This window comes from Epithele typhae (assembly GCF_022376455.1).
Source record: "Epithele typhae strain CBS 203.58 chromosome Unknown BXZ73scaffold_60, whole genome shotgun sequence".
Taxonomy (NCBI): Eukaryota; Fungi; Basidiomycota; class Agaricomycetes; order Polyporales; family Epitheliaceae; genus Epithele; species Epithele typhae.
Window position 1 is genome coordinate 12577 of NW_025954251.1, and position 20448 is coordinate 33024.

The 20448-nt window shown below is 62.4% G+C and overlaps 4 protein-coding genes across 4 annotated transcripts; 2 read left to right on the top strand and 2 right to left on the bottom strand.

Annotated features, from left to right (window-relative positions):
- Positions 1-3531: 3531 nt before the first annotated feature.
- On the top strand, positions 3532-4307 carry BXZ73DRAFT_105045 (uncharacterized protein; the record flags this gene model as incomplete). The annotated part of the gene is made up of 4 exons (XM_048016110.1): positions 3532-3566; positions 3630-3754; positions 3813-4226; positions 4276-4307. 4 exons carry the CDS (start codon positions 3532-3534, stop codon positions 4305-4307), a joined length of 606 nt encoding a protein of 201 aa, XP_047874064.1.
- A 2327-nt stretch (positions 4308-6634) lies between these two features.
- BXZ73DRAFT_80430 (uncharacterized protein) lies at positions 6635-8991 on the bottom strand (the record flags this gene model as incomplete). The annotated part of the gene is made up of 17 exons (XM_048023280.1): positions 6635-6832; positions 6968-7079; positions 7149-7173; positions 7227-7284; positions 7346-7429; positions 7601-7701; positions 7954-7987; positions 8035-8069; positions 8132-8157; positions 8212-8237; positions 8293-8310; positions 8362-8371; positions 8423-8485; positions 8548-8589; positions 8641-8654; positions 8717-8795; positions 8861-8991. 17 exons carry the CDS (start codon positions 8989-8991, stop codon positions 6635-6637), a joined length of 1056 nt encoding a protein of 351 aa, XP_047874065.1.
- A 6045-nt stretch (positions 8992-15036) lies between these two features.
- Positions 15037-16843, top strand: BXZ73DRAFT_105047 (uncharacterized protein; the record flags this gene model as incomplete). Its single annotated transcript, XM_048016111.1, has 7 exons — positions 15037-15157; positions 15216-15698; positions 15939-16073; positions 16138-16196; positions 16244-16350; positions 16403-16539; positions 16806-16843. The coding sequence occupies 7 exons, from the start codon at positions 15037-15039 to the stop codon at positions 16841-16843; spliced, it is 1080 nt and encodes a 359-aa protein (XP_047874066.1).
- A 1185-nt stretch (positions 16844-18028) lies between these two features.
- BXZ73DRAFT_105048 (uncharacterized protein) lies at positions 18029-20377 on the bottom strand (the record flags this gene model as incomplete). The annotated part of the gene is made up of 21 exons (XM_048016112.1): positions 18029-18221; positions 18361-18462; positions 18533-18557; positions 18611-18668; positions 18730-18757; positions 18819-18831; positions 18885-18931; positions 18985-19085; positions 19147-19202; positions 19258-19269; positions 19340-19364; positions 19421-19455; positions 19518-19543; positions 19598-19623; positions 19679-19696; positions 19748-19757; positions 19809-19871; positions 19934-19975; positions 20027-20040; positions 20103-20181; positions 20247-20377. 21 exons carry the CDS (start codon positions 20375-20377, stop codon positions 18029-18031), a joined length of 1104 nt encoding a protein of 367 aa, XP_047874067.1.
- Positions 20378-20448: the final 71 nt, after the last annotated feature.

The following is a 20448-nucleotide window of genomic DNA, read 5'->3' on the forward strand; positions in this document are numbered from 1 at the left end:
CCCTGCACGCACCAGGACGCACACACCAGTCTCAGGCCCTCTGCGTGCACGCTCACGTCCCGCGCAGGCAGAGAATGTGCAGGATGCGTTCGCGCTGCACTCGCCCACTCGCGGATGGGACGGGACCTGCCGTTTCGTTCCGCGGCGTCCGTGAACGTCTCCCTGCATTTACCGTGGCCAGAACGGCGGGCCCCGCGCACTCTCAGGCCACTAACCGGTCGTGTGAGGCTGTCAGAACCATACACGCCCACTTGATGGTACCGGGTGTATGCGCGCCCGCCGACGCCCGCCGACGCTCGTGATCAGCACACCAGCTCGCCCGTTCGACCCGAGGGCGATGTCTCGTGCGCCACGGCCGTGCGGGAACCACCTCCGACTCGACCTGCGATTTCTTGTTGGACGCCGCTGGCCCCTTTGTTGCAACCAGTGTGGTGACAGGCGACGCGGAACGCATGCCAGCAACGTCTGTAGGAACTGGCCCGTACGTCTGGTAGGTTTCAGCGAGGTTTGTGAAATCGTACCTGGGCATGTTCGCTTCATGCGCGCGCTGATGTATTGCGTCACGCAGAGCGCATCTCGGACGGCCTCCTCCTCGAATCGAGTCGCGGAGAGCGAACTGTGCCCACCGACGCCGAACGGCCGCAAGTAGGATCGTGAACACTTGACGGCCCACGCAGGACCGCCGAGCGCAAGGCCGTCCTCATCCACACCGCTCTCTCGACTCGCGATTTCATTGAGCCCAGGCGCGGCTCTTGACTGGTTCTATCCTGGCGTGGTTTCGACTCGGTTTCGACTCGGTTCGACTTGTTCTGAACGGGCCGCGTGCACTCTTAGGCCACTAACCGGTCGTGTGAGGTTGTCAGAACCGTACACGCCCGCTTGATGGTGCCGGATGTGTGCGTGCCCGCCGCCGACCTCCGCCGACGCTCGTGATCAGCGCACCAGCTCGCCCTTTCGACCCGAGGGCGATGTCTCGTGCGCCACAGCCGTGCGGGAACGACCTCCGACTCGACCTGCGATTCCTAGCTGGACGCTGCTGGCCCCTGGGTCGCAACCGGTGCAGTGTGCGACACGGAACGTATGCCGGCGACGTTTGTAGGAACTGGCCCATACGTCTGGTAGGTTTCAGCGCAACTTGAAAAGGTTTGTGAAATCGCGCCTGGGCATGTCCGCTTCATGCGCGCGCTGATGTATTGCGTCACGCAGCGCGTATCTCGGACGGCCACCTCCTCGAATCCAGTCGCGAAGAGCGAACTGTGCCCACCGACACTGAACGGCTGCAAGTAGGATCGTGAACACCTGACGGCCCACGCAGGAAGGCCTAGCGTGAGGCCGTCCTCATCCACACCGCTCTCTCGACACGCGATTTCATTGACCCCAGCAGCGGCTCTGGACTGGTTCTATCCCGGTGTGGTCTCGACGCGATTCGACTTGTCCTGAAACACCGCCTGTAGCTCGTCGCGCGATCGCGTGCAGCTGATGACCCGCCGCCTGAGCGGCCATACGCCCGTCGTTGCCGTCTCGTCTCTCGCACGTGCCACGCTCCTCGAGTCCCTCGGGGTGACACACGTCCTCGACCGTGCCCTCGATCGCACACAACACGTTCCCCGCCGCACTCGCCGCCGCGGGCGGTGCGCCTCTCAAGTACGTGCTGCCCACCACGCTGACACTCCCCAGCTTCATAGCACGCACACCACTTCGTCGTTCAACGGAGGCTCAGCGCAGGAACGGATGCCGAAGAGGCTAGTAAGGTACCGGCATCCGCCTCGTACCGTACTCAATGTACTCGATGTGTGTTCTATCCGAGACCGCGCGCCGAATGACGAGCGTGCATGACAATCGCTACCACGGAGTGGGCTGGGCGCACGTCGCCGCGGCGTGACAGCCTGGGCGTAAGAGCGGTCCATCACGCTCTCATTTCGCGTCGTCGGTCAAGCAGGCCGCGCGTCCCGTGTGCGGATCAGTCTACATTGGCTCGAGCCCTGCACGGCGCCGTTCGTGCGAGACGTGGGAGACAGACGTGGTGTGCGCAATCTCCGTGCCATCTGATTCGGTTGGCAGCGTGTCCGCGGAGGCACGACTTCTCAGAGCTCCGACTTGGGTGTTCTGCAGGAGGTGCTCATTCATCGGCGCGAAGCTGCGCACAGTGTGGTGAATGTAGGTGGATGGGAGCTTGACCGGGTCAACATGGTGCGTGCAAAGTTGGTGTTCCACCCGCCCATTGGTGCTGAGCGACGCTTCCCTCGCGTGTCCTATCACCCGGTGCTTCATCTTGAGGCTTCTGCTCTCACACGGCACGCACAACGTCATCGAGAAAATCTATTTCACCGTGGTCTGGGCCTCGAAACAGACGCTTCGTGCTAGAAGAGACCGCTGGAGCGACGCACCTGGCAAGGAACTGTTGCGGAGTGGGCCGAGTCCGCAATACCCAACACCTGGTGCGCAGCTTCGGTGCGAGGCGTCCAGACGAAACCGTCACCCACACACGCCCGCCAACCAGAGCACGTTGACGGCCGCACACCATGTCGGTCCCGGGGACAATAACGGCGCTGCGCAGCGTTCACAATCGTTGTGGTGCGCAAGTTCGTCGAGCCCGCACTCTGGTGTGGGATCGGTGAAGACGGCGGGGTCGAGGTTGACGTCCGCATCTGTGCCCGACACGCGCTCGAAGGCCGTGCCAGCGTCGCAATGCTGTCGGGAGAAAGAGATCGCGCGGGGTCAGCGAGCGCGGGGTGACACAAAAGAGCGCGCAGACCTGCAGGTCGTAGCACGCCGCCCGCCGTCGCGCTGTGTTTGGTGCGGTACCGACGTCTGCGCGGTGTCACGGCAAGAAACGAAACAGGGCGAGTCAAAGACGCGATATGGGCGACTGATGAACTACTCACTGTCCCTGCAGTGGATGTTTACCCACCGGGGGCGTCCACTGCCGCCGTGTTTGACGTGGGTCTCCTCCGTCTGGAAGCCGTAAGGACAGCCTGGAACGTGTCTGCGGCGTGGCGCACGAGGGTCAACAGCGCGACATCGTACATGTACTCACGGACCTCGGCGACCCGAGCGAAACGACTTGCTGATCGACTTATCCACAGACACGTTGCGTGCAGGACGCGCTGTGCCAGGCGGAGACGATTTCGGATAGGATTTGCATGACATCTTCGCACTCACTTGGAATCCAGGGGAACAGCCTGGCGCACACGGGCTGCGCACATCCACAGGACACGCGTCGAGCGTACTCAACGCGGGGATAGGATCGGGGGCGAGGCGGGTATGCTGAGCGGGATCACAGAGGGCTCTGTGCGCAGATAGGATCGTGAGCGATGCGGATCGGGAACAAATACAAAGACGATTGCCTTGAGCGTTCCGCGCAAGGCGGCGCAATTGACAGTCGACAACGGGTGACAGGAGCTGGTACTACCCCTGGCTCATGTCCACTAGCGCCATCGCGCCGTGCCATCGCGCCGTGTCCAGACGCGGTACGACGGCCTGTCGGGTGGTTTCCAACTGGTAGTAATAGTCGTGTCAGCGGCGTTTGGCATGGCTCGCTCTTCCCCCACCCTAGTCACTCACCAGTACGTCCCCGTTCGTTCCCTCTCGTGAGCCGGCGCCGCTTGCTGATGCTCCGCTTCGTCCAGAATGCCCGGGCGCAGGCGCAAGTTCTTCAAGACCGGTCAGATGCTCGACCGTGCGGCGGTCGGATACACGCGACACGCGACGTTCGTCCGCGGACAGCTGCGCAAGAAGTTCAAGAGAGAATTGGGTGAGTGGTGTTCTCTTCATGCACGCACTCACACCGACGGTACGCACCTACTCTGCAGTCCGGCTCACCGACGACCCGAAGGTGGAGATGCGCTGGACGTTGGAGCGGTTCGCCAAGCACATCTTCGTCAAGCACCGGCTGCGCCTCATCGGCTGGCCGCACGGTACCAAGTTCGGCAACCTGAGCGAAAACGCGACGAGCTTGAACGAGCTCATCGGCCTGCACAGGCTGTGGGACCGCGGCGACCTGCGCTTCGAGCGCGTGGGCATCGAGGAGGCAGAGGCGGCGAGGGCGAACTGTAGGCTTGTGGGGCCGACACCGTTCGTCCTGCCACGCGGCGGATCACGGGCGGACGAAGGCGAGCGGCGGGACCCGGGTGTGGTGGAGTTCGGGATGTGGCGCCGGCGGATGTCGTGCATGGTGACAAAGTCACAGCGCGAGATCACTTGGGAGGACGAGGAGGAGGCGGAGCGTCCGCTGGGGAGGGAGGCATCGAGCGACCTGATAGACAGCTTTAGCAGTTGCGGCCGTGGTTGGGACGTCGGTGCTGTAGTCGCACAGTTAATCGTAATCAAGGATTGGACCGAGAAGGTGAATTGCGTACCTGAAAGGGCTAGCGCTGTGGAGGTGTGCGCGCGTTGGTGCCTGCACCATCGGAGTTTGGCCGGAACCACCCTGCCATGGCTAGCCTCAGCCGGTGCCGCCCATCGGGAGTGGGCACTGCGCATAAAAGGCGTCGGATGCCTTGTCCCCAGCCTCCCTTCCCTCTTGCCCTTTGCGCAGCTCGCCCTCTCCGCCGCCACCCGCTCCCCTTGCTGCCCCTCCTGCTCGTTGGCCGCTCCCTTCACCAATCCTCCTCTCAGACGATCCAAGGCACGGGCAACCGCTATCATGATCCGTGTCCGTCACCCAACACTGGTACGTGCTGAGCCTGTCCTCGAGTCGCGCTAATTCAGAATCAACCATTACTGTCCATGCTGAGACGACCTGGCGCAGTCCACTCACCCGTTGTCGCGCATCATCGCACGGAGGCTGGTACGGGTACGCGGATGCCGGTACGTCCTGTTCGTTCATTGAGGGTTCCGCAGCGCGAGGCACGATGGAAACGCGTAGTGCAGTGGCCGGTGGCCGGTGGTCAGGCTGGTCTTGCAAGTGCGACTACGCGCTGCCCATGGTTCGCTGGCAGGCGCACCCGGTACGTGCTGAGCTTGTCCACCACCAAACTAACAATCATTGCCCGCACCAAGACGAGGCGAAATCGACTTACCAGTTGCCGCGCATCGGTACGCTGCCGTTCGTTCTCCTGCAGCGTACCGGGTGTGGTCACGCCGCTCTAGCAAGCGCGACCACGAGCTGGCCGTGTTCCGCTGGCAAGCGCTACCCGGTACGTGCTCGACGCTGTTGCTTCTGTTGATATCAACACGTCAGTCTATCGCTGCCGCGCGCGGCGATACACGCGATACGTACATCTTCAGTACGCTCCGCGGGAGCATGGAAGTTGTGTCGATGTGCGCGGGGACCCGGCGGAGTACGGTACGTGCTTGACGACCTTGATCTTGCTGCACGCTAACGAGTGTTCTGTGTGCACGGTACATTCACAATGACGACGAGACTTTGAGAGCGGGTGGATGGTTCTTACCGTCGTCACAGTGGGCGTGGCGGCGGCGGCGGCGGAAAAGAGCTTGTGAGTGTGACGGGCGGATAACAGCGAGGAAAGACGTACCGGGTGCTCGCGCGCGAGGCCGGCGCACGACGAGAGGGATGGCGGGCTTGCGTGGGTGTGTAGTACGTAGAAGCACGTTCGAATGAAAGTTGTTTAGATGCCAGACATGCGCGGCGGCCCTTGCACGCTCTTGCAAATCGTGCCCCGGTCCGCCGTCGATTCAGCACTCTCCACAGTCTCAATAATCCTGTCTCTACAGCGTCAATAAGCCACTCTATACAGCGTCAACAAACCACTCTCTACAGCGTTAATAAACCACTCTCTACCCATCCATAGTCAGAATTTGCCCTGGTGCTTACCTGGTCCCTCCCATCTACCCCATCCAGTCCGTCCGCGCCGTCCTGCCCGTCCCCCCACATGCGCACGCCTCCCCTCCTCGATTCGTCCGTCCGTCCGTCCGCACGCTCGGCGACTTCAATGGGAAGACGTTCTGAGGCCATCGAAGAGCGGCAGGGTGGATTTCGAGGGCCGATCGCAGACCGATGAGACGTAGATGTGGTAGTGGTCACACCAGTAGTGCCCGCGCGCGCTACATCAATTCAGGCCAGGCCGAGGCTCCGAGCGCGATGTCATATTCAGGCTCCGCGCCAAACTGGGCGGTGCCATCCGACGGCACGGAACGTGGTCTACTTTCTCTGTTGCCCTGGAGTTTCCTCAGAACGACGCAACCAGCGACCGCCGGGGAGTGCGCCCAAATGCGCTCTCCTGCTCGCCAGGTGACGAGAGCTCGAACTCACAACACCCCCGCCAAAAGCGGCCGACTCCGACTTCCAACGCGCACTCGGGAGGGAAAGCGCCGTCCTGTCTCTATTAATTATAATCGCTCTAAAGTTGAACAGCACGGAGCGGAAGGGAGCGGAGCGACCGACGCGCTTCTACCGCCACGGCCCACACCGCGCACGACATAGCGGGAAGCCCGTCCAGAGTCCAGGGCCACGAACGAGGGACGAGGGAGGGCCGACTCGCGACCAACCGCAGCCGGAACACCGGCCGGGTGTCGCGCCCCCGCACGCCACCATCGTATGTACATAGTTACATAGTACGTGCCTTTTCTGAGGGACGCAGAGCTCGATCGGATCTGCGCCGCGCGCGTGCACGCACGCCCTCCCTCTCCACGTAGATCGCCCGACCAGTCCCGTCTATTCGCGCGGTCGATCTCACGGCGTCATGACCTCCGCGGCGTACGGGTGTCGCTTCGGCCCGAGGAACGACCGCTGCGGCTGCTGCTGCTGCTGCGCCTCGAGCGGCCCGGGCTCGGACACGGCGTACGCGCCGTCGTAGAAGTCGTCGGTCTCGGTCACCGTCGTGACCTTGAGCTCGATCGCGGTCGGGTTGCTCGCCGCGGTGTTGCTGAGCTGCTCGTTCGTCCGTCCGTCCGTCCGTCCGGTCGTGTGAGCGCGTGGGGGTGAACGGGAGAGGGAGGCGCGGGAAGAGCGAGAAGAGGGGCAGGTCAGCGTGTGGCACAGAGAAGGATTCGCGACAACACGTACCGCGGTGGGGAGGTTGGTCGCGCCGCGCGCGCGGAGCACGTGCGAGACGTTGACGGAGTTGGACTGGTTGTTCGACTGGCCGAGGATGCCCAGCGACGCGCGGGAGTTGAGCCTGCAGGAGGACGGCAAGAGGAGTGCAGTCAGAGCGCGCGCCGGGGGCGGAGGCGGAAAAACGGCTTACGCGACGAGGAACGCGTTGGCGTACACTATAAGGGCGAGTCAGACGAGTAGACGAGCAAGTAGTAGGAGGCGCACGCACGCTTCGTGAGGATGATGGAGAGCGCGGCGTAGATGAAGTTATCCGGCTCCTTGGCGGACTGTATAGGGGAAGGGGCGATGTGAGCGCCGAGCGCCGGCGTGTGAGGGAACAGCACTCACATAGGTGACGTTGACGATGTGGACGATGCTGTTACCGGGCAATGTGAGCACATATTCCGCCGTATGTTCCTTGTCGTCCCACAACTCACCAGGTTACGACACCTGCAAGTGACTGTGAGCAAACACGCGCTGAACCCTGCCACCACGGCACTCACCAGTCGAGACCGAGTATGTGATCAGTGTATCCACGATCGAGTCCGTCCTGTGCGCGTGCTTCAGCACAACCCACACGCGCCGAACCGAGCTGCAGCGCACCGAGTGATCCCTGTCCTGCTTGTGTGCAGGGTATACACCAACGCGGCGCTGATCGACAGATCCCCGGTCACTTGGATCGAGGACCCTAGTGTTGCGAGCCACTGTGCGAAGGCAAATGAGCACTGCGCTCGATTCGAGTCTAGGCAACCTGGCTCCGCGCACGAGTATTGGAGCCACTCCGAGAGTGTCGCCGACCTGAACATCGTCGCGCCAGCACTATCCAAGTCTACTCTTCAGTCGTAGGCGCGGAACGGCGCATGTGGGAACGCACCGGAGAAGCACGCTGGAGGAGCGGTTCCGCGGAGGGTGAGTTCGGGAACATCTCTGGTCAGGGACCAAAGCGCGGAGCTTACCGACGTTGCCTGCTATCAGGACCATCTGGGCACTCTGGGTCAGTATAAGGATCCCCGGCGGGTGTCGCACGAGGCACTCACTGCGACGGCGACAAGAATCCGGAATTTGGGTGCAACTGCGGAAAGGTACGGTGCATGAGACGGTGGGGTTCGACCGGGCTTGTAAAGTAGGGCTCACTTAGCCATAACCGGCGAGCGAAGAAACTTTGCACGGGATGTGAGCATATGTGAGACAACATATGGGAAGCTCAGACGGACCTCTGGGAGATGAAGGCCGCGAGGGCCTAGGGAGCAGAAGGATTGAGGACGATGACGAACAGCACAGGAGAAGGTACGTACGGCAGGTGGAGGGAGGACCTGGATGGAAGCGTGAGTATCGGTACCTCTAAAACTACCGGGGTTACGTACATTGAGAGACCTAGACGGCGGTCAAGATGCGGAACAAAGGATCAGGTCTAAATGAACTTACCAAACCGTCGGGGAGACGAAGAAGTACGTTGGCTCCCAGTATTTGGTCACCATATAGAAGTATCTGCATCCCGAAAACTTCCACATTGAGCGCGCGGCCGACAATCGGCGAAGCAAGACACTCACGCAGTATGTGTGATCAACACCGTGGCCAACGTCTCAAGCACCCTGCGCGAAAGTGAGCACTCCATACGCGATGGAGAGAGACGAGATGCTCACAAAACCACCGCAACCTGCAGAAACCCATTCCGGGATTAGCGCGCTCGAGGGATGATATGGACTAGGATGGACACACCCATGCTTTAAGGACCCACCTGTCCTTGTGGAAGGTCATGTAGTACTTGAACGCCTGATGGAACAGCATGCCCTGCAGCCTGCGGAGATAGCGTGCGAAGGTGTCAAATTTTCGGGCTCGGGGTGGAATCACAGGCGGGCGTACAGGTAGCTGATGCACACGCCGATGAGCCACGCGCCGAGAGTGTCGCCGACGGGGATGTGAGGGAAGGCCGCCGTCGCCGCCGCCGCGGCGGCTGCTGCGGCTGCAGCAGTGGAGTTGGAGGAGTCGGACATGGCCAGGCGGGACGTGGAGGGCGGGGAAGGAGGCGGGGCCGGACTGAGGCATGAGGGATTGTGAGTAGAGCAGAGGAAGAACGACGGCCGGGGTCACTGATGGGGATGCGGCGGGGAGGAGGCCCGGCTTCTAAGTTCTGGCCTGAACCCAAACAAATGAGCGTCGCGTCCAAGCGCGTCCAGCGGGCAGCCGCGCTGAGCCGCCGCGCTCACGAAGCCTCCGAGTCCGAGTCTGGCGTGCGTGCGACGCCCCGGCGCTTATGGGCGCCATCTGCGATCAGATCCACACCACTCTCGTTTCGGGCTTGATTCTGCCGGGACGGGCGGAGACTTTGCCGGGTATCTGCCGCGAGTCGATACGCGTTCGAACGTCCCCGTCCACGACAACTCACGCCCGATGACGTCGACCGGCCAGCGCCTGGGACCGGGTCCGCTGACTCGCCCCGTGAGTCGCCAGCTTCATGTTTTTCTCCTCGACTGTCACTTGGATCCTGACTCTGGTGGCAGCCCGCAAGCCCGCATACATCGACGGTAACTCTATGACGTCATACGCTTGGGGCATGCGATCGAGCGCCGGCAGCGACGCGCGGCGAGCTGTGCGGCACACGCGGGCTGCGTCGCTCTGCGCACTCGGCCTGCTTTCCTGCGCCATCCAGTGCGTCCGCCCATCAAGCCCCCGCCCGCTCGAGTGCCGTCCCAGCGCGCACCGTGAGCGACACGGCCAGGACGCGTCGCAACGCCTCACCCAAAGGCCAGCTGTCATGCTGGCCACGGTACCGGTGCAGCGACAAGCTCTCTTCTCTCTCCGCCACACTCATCCCCGTTCGCGCTAGCTTTCCTCCGCCACGCTCGCCCGAGCGCTCTCGCCGTGGCGCATACATCCACCCCCTTGGGCTTCGCGCTGTCCCGCCCGCGCGTCTTGCGGCGTCCGGTCAACCGCATACAGCCACCTGTCTCGACAGATTCCCGCGTCCGTCCCTTTGTCCCGCCCTCCCCGGACCTCGTACGTCCAGCCTCGTCCACGCTGCGAACACCTCCTCAGCGTGCTGAAGCGCAGACCAGCGACCACTCGCCACCATCCGGCGGCCGCTCCTTTGGCGGGCCTCACCGTCTTCAACCCAACCTCGCTCGACAGCCTGCAGGCTCCCCCGACCTCTCGACGGCGCCCCCGCTGTACCAGCTGCAGGTCGTGCTCGACCACCAACGCTCGGCACACTCACTTGCCACAGAGCTCGCCTCTCCACCACCGCGTTTCACCCGTGCCGTCTGCACTGCACGCACCTGGACACTGGTACCGTGCTTCCCTCGACGCGACATCTCTTTGGCTGTCCCATCTGTGGTGCTCGTCCTCGTTGTTCAGCCGCGCTATGGACGCTTACGCGTGCATCGCGCTCGGCCCTCCGCGGCGCGCGCGACCGTCCACAACGCACGAACACATGGACGACGTACCATGTCTCTAGCTAGAAATCGCGGTCCACGCCCGCGATGATCCCAAGCAGTAGCACGACGACCGTGACGCCTGCGATTGCCACCCGCCCTTCGCCTGCCCGTCGCTTCGACCGATCGGAGTGCATACAGCCACCTCCGACCGCCAGCCACGCCCCGTCTCAACCCATCCCCTCTCCGCCACTTCGTCTCCAGACCTCCTCTTTCTCTCCCTGGGGACACAAGAATGCTGCCGTCAGTGACGAAACCTCCTCAGCAGACGTCCAACGTACCAGCGTATTCCCGCCCCGCTCCCGGATCCTGCCACGTGCAACATCGTGTCAGCACTCGTACGCAACGCGGTAAAGCGCACTCACCAGAACGTCTCTGCCCGGCCAGCATATCGGCGACCGACACCAACGCGGGCATCTCGCACCGGAGCAAGCTGCCGTCCCGGCTCTCGAGTACGTGCTTTTATCCACATCCGCCCTCCCACCGCTCTTTGCATTCGCCGACCTCCGCGCCCACGTCCGCGCCCTGTTTCCATCGTACCGTGCCCATGCCTGGCTGTGCCGTGAGTGCCTGTCAACGCCATGACAAAACCTCCCGTCCACTCACCTCGAGGTTCGTTCACACAGGCACACGCCCGCCCACGCGTACCTTGACGTCAGCGGCTGGCTTCGCATTAACCACGTCCGCCGGTCGAGACCGCTTCCACCATGGCGAGGCATGCGTTCAACCGCTGACGTCAGACGTGCTTGAGCCCCACGGGCTTGGTAGCGAGCATTGAACAGGTCGACGCCGTGCTGCGCACCGTTCACCGCCCTGCTCATCCGGTGCGCCCCTTCATTGTATCACGTACGTCTGTCATTGCATCGTTCTGCCGGCGTCCGCTCTCCGCGCTGACCACGTCCTTCCATCCCGGCGCAGGAACGCGCCAGACGGCATGGTCACCTTTCGATCGTCCGTACCTTGGCTGCACCTAACCCTGCACGCACCAGGACGCACACACCAGTCTCAGGCCCTCTGCGTGCACGCTCACGTCCCGCGCAGGCAGAGAATGTGCAGGATGCGTTCGCGCTGCACTCGCCCACTCGCGGATGGGACGGGTGCCGTTTCGTTCCGCGGCGTCCGTGAACGTCTCCCTGCATTTACCGTGGCCAGAACGGCGGGCCCCGCGCACTCTCAGGCCACTAACCGGTCGTGTGAGGCTGTCAGAACCATACACGCCCACTTGATGGTACCGGGTGTATGCGCGCCCGCCGACGCCCGCCGACGCTCGTGATCAGCACACCAGCTCGCCCGTTCGACCCGAGGGCGATGTCTCGTGCGCCACGGCCGTGCGGGAACCACCTCCGACTCGACCTGCGATTTCTTGTTGGACGCCGCTGGCCCCTTTGTTGCAACCAGTGTGGTGACAGGCGACGCGGAACGCATGCCAGCAACGTCTGTAGGAACTGGCCCGTACGTCTGGTAGGTTTCAGCGAGGTTTGTGAAATCGTACCTGGGCATGTTCGCTTCATGCGCGCGCTGATGTATTGCGTCACGCAGAGCGCATCTCGGACGGCCTCCTCCTCGAATCGAGTCGCGGAGAGCGAACTGTGCCCACCGACGCCGAACGGCCGCAAGTAGGATCGTGAACACTTGACGGCCCACGCAGGACCGCCGAGCGCAAGGCCGTCCTCATCCACACCGCTCTCTCGACTCGCGATTTCATTGAGCCCAGGCGCGGCTCTTGACTGGTTCTATCCTGGCGTGGTTTCGACTCGGTTTCGACTCGGTTCGACTTGTTCTGAACGGGCCGCGTGCACTCTTAGGCCACTAACCGGTCGTGTGAGGTTGTCAGAACCGTACACGCCCGCTTGATGGTGCCGGATGTGTGCGTGCCCGCCGCCGACCTCCGCCGACGCTCGTGATCAGCGCACCAGCTCGCCCTTTCGACCCGAGGGCGATGTCTCGTGCGCCACAGCCGTGCGGGAACGACCTCCGACTCGACCTGCGATTCCTAGCTGGACGCTGCTGGCCCCTGGGTCGCAACCGGTGCAGTGTGCGACACGGAACGTATGCCGGCGACGTTTGTAGGAACTGGCCCATACGTCTGGTAGGTTTCAGCGCAACTTGAAAAGGTTTGTGAAATCGCGCCTGGGCATGTCCGCTTCATGCGCGCGCTGATGTATTGCGTCACGCAGCGCGTATCTCGGACGGCCACCTCCTCGAATCCAGTCGCGAAGAGCGAACTGTGCCCACCGACACTGAACGGCTGCAAGTAGGATCGTGAACACCTGACGGCCCACGCAGGAAGGCCTAGCGTGAGGCCGTCCTCATCCACACCGCTCTCTCGACACGCGATTTCATTGACCCCAGCAGCGGCTCTGGACTGGTTCTATCCCGGTGTGGTCTCGACGCGATTCGACTTGTCCTGAAACACCGCCTGTAGCTCGTCGCGCGATCGCGTGCAGCTGATGACCCGCCGCCTGAGCGGCCATACGCCCGTCGTTGCCGTCTCGTCTCTCGCACGTGCCACGCTCCTCGAGTCCCTCGGGGTGACACACGTCCTCGACCGTGCCCTCGATCGCACACAACACGTTCCCCGCCGCACTCGCCGCCGCGGGCGGTGCGCCTCTCAAGTACGTGCTGCCCACCACGCTGACACTCCCCAGCTTCATAGCACGCACACCACTTCGTCGTTCAACGGAGGCTCAGCGCAGGAACGGATGCCGAAGAGGCTAGTAAGGTACCGGCATCCGCCTCGTACCGTACTCAATGTACTCGATGTGTGTTCTATCCGAGACCGCGCGCCGAATGACGAGCGTGCATGACAATCGCTACCACGGAGTGGGCTGGGCGCACGTCGCCCGCGGCGTGACAGCCTGGGCGTAAGAGCGGTCCATCACGCTCTCATTTCGCGTCGTCGGTCAAGCAGGCCGCGCGTCCCGTGTGCGGATCAGTCTACATTGGCTCGAGCCCTGCACGGCGCCGTTCGTGCGAGACGTGGGAGACAGACGTGGTGTGCGCAATCTCCGTGCCATCTGATTCGGTTGGCAGCGTGTCCGCGGAGGCACGACTTCTCAGAGCTCCGACTTGGGTGTTCTGCAGGAGGTGCTCATTCATCGGCGCGAAGCTGCGCACAGTGTGGTGAATGTAGGTGGATGGGAGCTTGACCGGGTCAACATGGTGCGTGCAAAGTTGGTGTTCCACCCGCCCATTGGTGCTGAGCGACGCTTCCCTCGCGTGTCCTATCACCCGGTGCTTCATCTTGAGGCTTCTGCTCTCACACGGCACGCACAACGTCATCGAGAAAATCTATTTCACCGTGGTCTGGGCCTCGAAACAGACGCTTCGTGCTAGAAGAGACCGCTGGAGCGACGCACCTGGCAAGGAACTGTTGCGGAGTGGGCCGAGTCCGCAATACCCAACACCTGGTGCGCAGCTTCGGTGCGAGGCGTCCAGACGAAACCGTCACCCACACACGCCCGCCAACCAGAGCACGTTGACGGCCGCGCACCATGTCGGTCCCGGGGACAAGAACGGCGCTGCGCAGCGTTCACAATCGTTGTGGTGCGCAAGTTCGTCGAGCCCGCACTCTGGTGTGGGATCGGTGAAGACGGCGGGGTCGAGGTTGACGTCCGCATCTGTGCCCGACACGCGCTCGAAGGCCGTGCCAGCGTCGCAATGCTGTCGGGAGAAAGAGATCGCGCGGGGTCAGCGAGCGCGGGGTGACACAAAAGAGCGCGCAGACCTGCAGGTCGTAGCACGCCGCCCGCCGTCGCGCTGTGTTTGGTGCGGTACCGACGTCTGCGCGGTGTCACGGCAAGAAACGAAACAGGGCGAGTCAAAGACGCGATATGGGCGACTGATGAACTACTCACTGTCCCTGCAGTGGATGTTTACCCACCGGGGGCGTCCACTGCCGCCGTGTTTGACGTGGGTCTCCTCCGTCTGGAAGCCGTAAGGACAGCCTGGAACGTGTCTGCGGCGTGGCGCACGAGGGTCAACAGCGCGACATCGTACATGTACTCACGGACCTCGGCGACCCGAGCGAAACGACTTGCTGATCGACTTATCCACAGACACGTTGCGTGCAGGACGCGCTGTGCCAGGCGGAGACGATTTCGGATAGGATTTGCATGACATCTTCGCACTCACTTGGAATCCAGGGGAACAGCCTGGCGCACACGGGCTGCGCACATCCACAGGACACGCGTCGAGCGTACTCAACGCGGGGATAGGATCGGGGGCGAGGCGGGTATGCTGAGCGGGATCACAGAGGGCTCTGTGCGCAGATAGGATCGTGAGCGATGCGGATCGGGAACAAATACAAAGACGATTGCCTTGAGCGTTCCGCGCAAGGCGGCGCAATTGACAGTCGACAACGGGTGACAGGAGCTGGTACTACCCCTGGCTCATGTCCACTAGCGCCATCGCGCCGTGCCATCGCGCCGTGTCCAGACGCGGTACGACGGCCTGTCGGGTGGTTTCCAACTGGTAGTAATAGTCGTGTCAGCGGCGTTTGGCATGGCTCGCTCTTCCCCCACCCTAGTCACTCACCAGTACGTCTCCGTTCGTTCCCTCTCGTGAGCCGCACCGCCCAGCGCCCGCTGATGCTCCGTTTCGTCCAGAATGTCTGGGCGCAGGCGCAAGTTCTTCAAGACCAGTCAGACGCTCGACCGTGCGGGCGGATACACGCGACACACGACGTTCGTCCGTGGACAGCTGCGCAAGAAGTTCAAGAGAGAATTGGGTGAGTGGTGTTCTCTTCATGCACGCACTCACACCGACGGTACGCACCTACTCTGCAGTCCGGCTCACCGACGACCCGAAGGTGGAGATGCGCTGGACGTTGGAGCGGTTCGCCAAGCACATCTTCGTCAAGCACCGGCTGCGCCTCGTCGGCTGGCCACACGGTACCAAGTTCGGCAACCTGAGCGAAAACGCGACGAGCTTGAACGAGCTCATCGGCCTGCACAGGCTGTGGGACCGCGGCGACCTGCGCTTCGAGCGCGTGGGCATCGAGGAGGCAGAGGCGGCGAGGGCGAACTGTAGGCTTGCGGCGCCGACGCCGTTCGTCCTCCCGCGCGGAACACGGGCGAATGAAGACGAGCGGCGGGACCCGGGTGTGGTGGAGTTCGGGATGTGGCGCCGGCGGATGTCGTGCATGGTGACAAAGTCACAGCGCGAGATCACTTGGGAGGACGAGGAGGAGGCGGAGCATCCGCTGGGGAGGGAGGCGTCGAGCGACCTGATAGACAGCTTTAGCAGTCGCGGCTGTGGTTGGGATGTAGGTGCTGGGGTTGCAGTTAATCGTAATCAAGGATTGGACCGAGAATGTGAATTGCGTACCTGAAAGGGCTAGCGCTGTGGAAGTGTGCGCGCGTTGGTGCCTGCACCATCGGAGTCTGGCCGGAACCACCAGGCTGCCATGGCTAGCCGCAGCTGGTGCCGCCCGTCGGGAGTGGGTACCGCGCATAAAAGGCGTCGAATGCCTTGTCCCTGGCCTCCCTTCCCTCTTGCCCTTTGCGCAGCTCGCCCTCTCCGCCGCCACCCGTTCCCCTTGCTGCCCCTCCTGCTCGCCGGCTTCTCCCTTCACCAATCCTCCTCTCGGACGATCCAAGGCACGGGCAACCGCTATCGCGATCTGCGTTCGTCACCCAATACTGGTACGTGCTGAGCCTGTCCTCGAGTCGCGCTAATTCAGAATCAACCATTGTTGTCCATGCTTAGACGACCTGGCGCAGTCCACTCACCCGTTGTCGCGCATCATCGCACGGAGGCTGGTACGGGTACGCGGATGCCGGTACGTCCTGTTCGTTCATTGAGGGTTCCGCAGCGCGAGGCACGATGGAAACGCGTGGTGCAGTGGCCGGTGGCCGGTGGTCAGGCTGGTCTTGCAAGTGCGACTACGCGCTGCCCATGGTTCGCTGGCAGGCGCACCCGGTACGTGCTGAGCTTGTCCACCACCAAACTAACAATCATTGCCCGCACCAAGACGAGGCGAAATCGACTTACCAGTTGCCGCGCATCGGTACGCTGCCGTTCGTTCTCCTGCAGCGTACCGGGTGTGGTCACGCCGCTCTAGCAAGCGCGACCACGAGCTGGCCGTGTTCCGCTGGCAAGCGCTACCCGGTACGTGCTCGACGCTGTTGCTTCTGTTGATATCAACACGTCAGTCTATCGCTGCCGCGCGCGGCGATACACGCGATACGTACATCTTCAGTACGCTCCGCGGGAGCATGGAAGTTGTGTCGATGTGCGCGGGGACCCGGCGGAGTACGGTACGTGCTTGACGACCTTGATCTTGCTGCACGCTAACGAGTGTTCTGTGTGCACGGTACATTCACAATGACGACGAGACTTTGAGAGCGGGTGGATGGTTCTTACCGTCGTCACAGTGGGCGTGGCGGCGGCGGCGGCGGAAAAGAGCTTGTGAGTGTGACGGGCGGATAACAGCGAGGAAAGACGTACCGGGTGCTCGCGCGCGAGGCCGGCGCACGACGAGAGGATGGCGGGCTTGCGTGGGTGTGTAGTACGTAGAAGCACGTTCGAATGAAAGTTGTTTAGATGCCAGACATGCGCGGCGGCCCTTGCACGCTCTTGCAAATCGTGCCCCGGTCCGCCGTCGATTCAGCACTCTCCACAGTCTCAATAATCCTGTCTCTACAGCGTCAATAAGCCACTCTATACAGCGTCAACAAACCACTCTCTACAGCGTTAATAAACCACTCTCTACCCATCCATAGTCAGAATTTGCCCTGGTGCTTACCTGGTCCCTCCCATCTACCCCATCCAGTCCGTCCGCGCCGTCCTGCCCGTCCCCCCACATGCGCACGCCTCCCTCCTCGATTCGTCCGTCCGTCCGTCCGCACGCTCGGCGACTTCAATGGGAAGACGTTCTGAGGCCATCGAAGAGCGGCAGGGTGGATTTCGAGGGCCGATCGCAGACCGATGAGACGTAGATGTGGTAGTGGTCACACCAGTAGTGCCCGCGCGCGCTACATCAATTCAGGCCAGGCCGAGGCTCCGAGCGCGATGTCATATTCAGGCTCCGCGCCAAACTGGGCGGTGCCATCCGACGGCACGGAACGTGGTCTACTTTCTCTGTTGCCCTGGAGTTTCCTCAGAACGACGCAACCAGCGACCGCCGGGGAGTGCGCCCAAATGCGCTCTCCTGCTCGCCAGGTGACGAGAGCTCGAACTCACAACACCCCCGCCAAAAGCGGCCGACTCCGACTTCCAACGCGCACTCGGGAGGGAAAGCGCCGTCCTGTCTCTATTAATTATAATCGCTCTAAAGTTGAACAGCACGGAGCGGAAGGGAGCGGAGCGACCGACGCGCTTCTACCGCCACGGCCCACACCGCGCACACATAGCGGGAAGCCCGTCCAGAGTCCAGGGCCACGAACGAGGACGAGGGAGGGCCGACTCGCGACCAACCGCAGCCGGAACACCGGCCGGGTGTCGCGCCCCCGCACGCCACCATCGTATGTACATAGTTACATAGTACGTGCCTTTTCTGAGGACGCAGAGCTCGATCGGATCTGCGCCGCGCGCGTGCCGCACGCCTCCCTCTCCACGTAGATCGCCCGACCAGTCCCGTCTATTCGCGCGGTCGATCTCACGGCGTCATGACCTCCGCGGCGTACGGGTGTCGCTTCGGCCCGAGGAACGACCGCTGCGGCTGCTGCTGCTGCTGCGCCTCGAGCGGCCCGGGCTCGGACACGGCGTACGCGCCGTCGTAGAAGTCGTCGGTCTCGGTCACCGTCGTGACCTTGAGCTCGATCGCGGTCGGGTTGCTCGCCGCGGTGTTGCTGAGCTGCTCGTTCGTCCGTCCGTCCGTCCGTCCGTCGTGTGAGCGCGTGGGGGTGAACGGGAGAGGGAGGCGCGGGAAGAGCGAGAAGAGGGGCAGGTCAGCGTGTGGCACAGAGAAGGATTCGCGACAACACGTACCGCGGTGGGGAGGTTGGTCGCGCCGCGCGCGCGGAGCACGTGCGAGACGTTGACGGTTTGTTCGACTGGCCGAGGATGCCCAGCGACGCGCGGGAGTTGAGCCTGCAGGAGGACGGCAAGAGGAGTGCAGTCAGAGCGCGCGCGCGGGGGCGGAGGCGGAAAAACGGCTTACGCGACGAGGAACGCGTTGGCGTACACTATAAGGGCGAGTCAGACGAGTAGACGAGCAAGTAGTAGGAGGCGCACGCACGCTTCGTGAGGATGATGGAGAGCGCGGCGTAGATGAAGTTATCCGGCTCCTTGGCGGACTGTATAGGGGAAGGGGCGATGTGAGCGCCGAGCGCCGGCGTGTGAGGGAACAGCACTCACATAGGTGACGTTGACGATGTGGACGATGCTGTTACCGGGCAATGTGAGCACATATTCCGCCGTATGTTCCTTGTCGTCCCACAACTCACCAGGTTACGACACCTGCAAGTGACTGTGAGCAAACACGCGCTGAACCCTGCCACCACGGCACTCACCAGTCGAGACCGAGTATGTGATCAGTGTATCCACGATCGAGTCCGTCCTGTGCGCGTGCTTCAGCACAACCCACACGCGCCGAACCGAGCTGCAGCGCACCGAGTGATCCCTGTCCTGCTTGTGTGCAGGGTATACACCAACGCGGCGCTGATCGACAGATCCCCGGTCACTTGGATCGAGGACCCTAGTGTTGCGAGCCACTGTGCGAAGGCAAATGAGCACTGCGCTCGATTCGAGTCTAGGCAACCTGGCTCCGCGCACCGAGTATTGGAGCCACTCCGAGAGTGTCGCCGACCTGAACATCGTCGCCGCCAGCACTATCCAAGTCTACTCTTCAGTCGTAGGCGCGGAACGGCGCATGTGGGAACGCACCGGAGAAGCACGCTGGAGGAGCGGTTCCGCGGAGGGTGAGTTCGGGAACATCTCTGGTCAGGGACCAAAGCGCGGAGCTTACCGACGTTGCCTGCTATCAGGACCATCTGGGCACTCTGGGTCAGTATAAGGATCCCCGGCGGGTGTCGCACGAGGCACTCACTGCGACGGCGACAAGAATCCGGAATTTGGGTGCAACTGCGGAAAGGTACGGTGCATGAGACGGTGGGGTTCGACCGGGCTTGTAAAGTAGGGCTCACTTAGCCATAACCGGCGAGCGAAGAAACTTTGCACGGGATGTGAGCATATGTGAGACAACATATGGGAAGCTCAGACGGACCTCTGGGAGATGAAGGCCGCGAGGGCCTAGGGAGCAGAAGGATTGAGGACGATGACGAACAGCACAGGAGAAGGTACGTACGGCAGGTGGAGGGAGGACCTGGATGGAAGCGTGAGTATCGGTACCTCTAAAACTACCGGGGTTACGTACATTGAGAGACCTAGACGGCGGTCAAGATGCGGAACAAAGGATCAGGTCTAAATGAACTTACCAAACCGTCGGGGAGACGAAGAAGTACGTTGGCTCCCAGTATTTGGTCACCATATAGAAGTATCTGCATCCCGAAAACTTCCACATTGAGCGCGCGGCCGACAATCGGCGAAGCAAGACACTCACGCAGTATGTGTGATCAACACCGTGGCCAACGTCTCAAGCACCCTGCGCGAAAGTGAGCACTCCATACGCGATGGAGAGAGACGAGATGCTCACAAAACCACCGCAACCTGCAGAAACCCATTCCGGGATTAGCGCGCTCGAGGGATGATATGGACTAGGATGGACACACCCATGCTTTAAGGACCCACCTGTCCTTGTGGAAGGTCATGTAGTACTTGAACGCCTGATGGAACAGCATGCCCTGCAGCCTGCGGAGATAGCGTGCGAAGGTGTCAAATTTTCGGGCTCGGGGTGGAATCACAGGCGGGCGTACAGGTAGCTGATGCACACGCCGATGAGCCACGCGCCGAGAGTGTCGCCGACGGGGATGTGAGGGAAGGCCGCCGTCGCCGCCGCCGCGGCGGCTGCTGCGGCTGCAGCAGTGGAGTTGGAGGAGTCGGACATGGCCAGGCGGGACGTGGAGGGCGGGGAAGGAGGCGGGGCCGGACTGAGGCATGAGGGATTGTGAGTAGAGC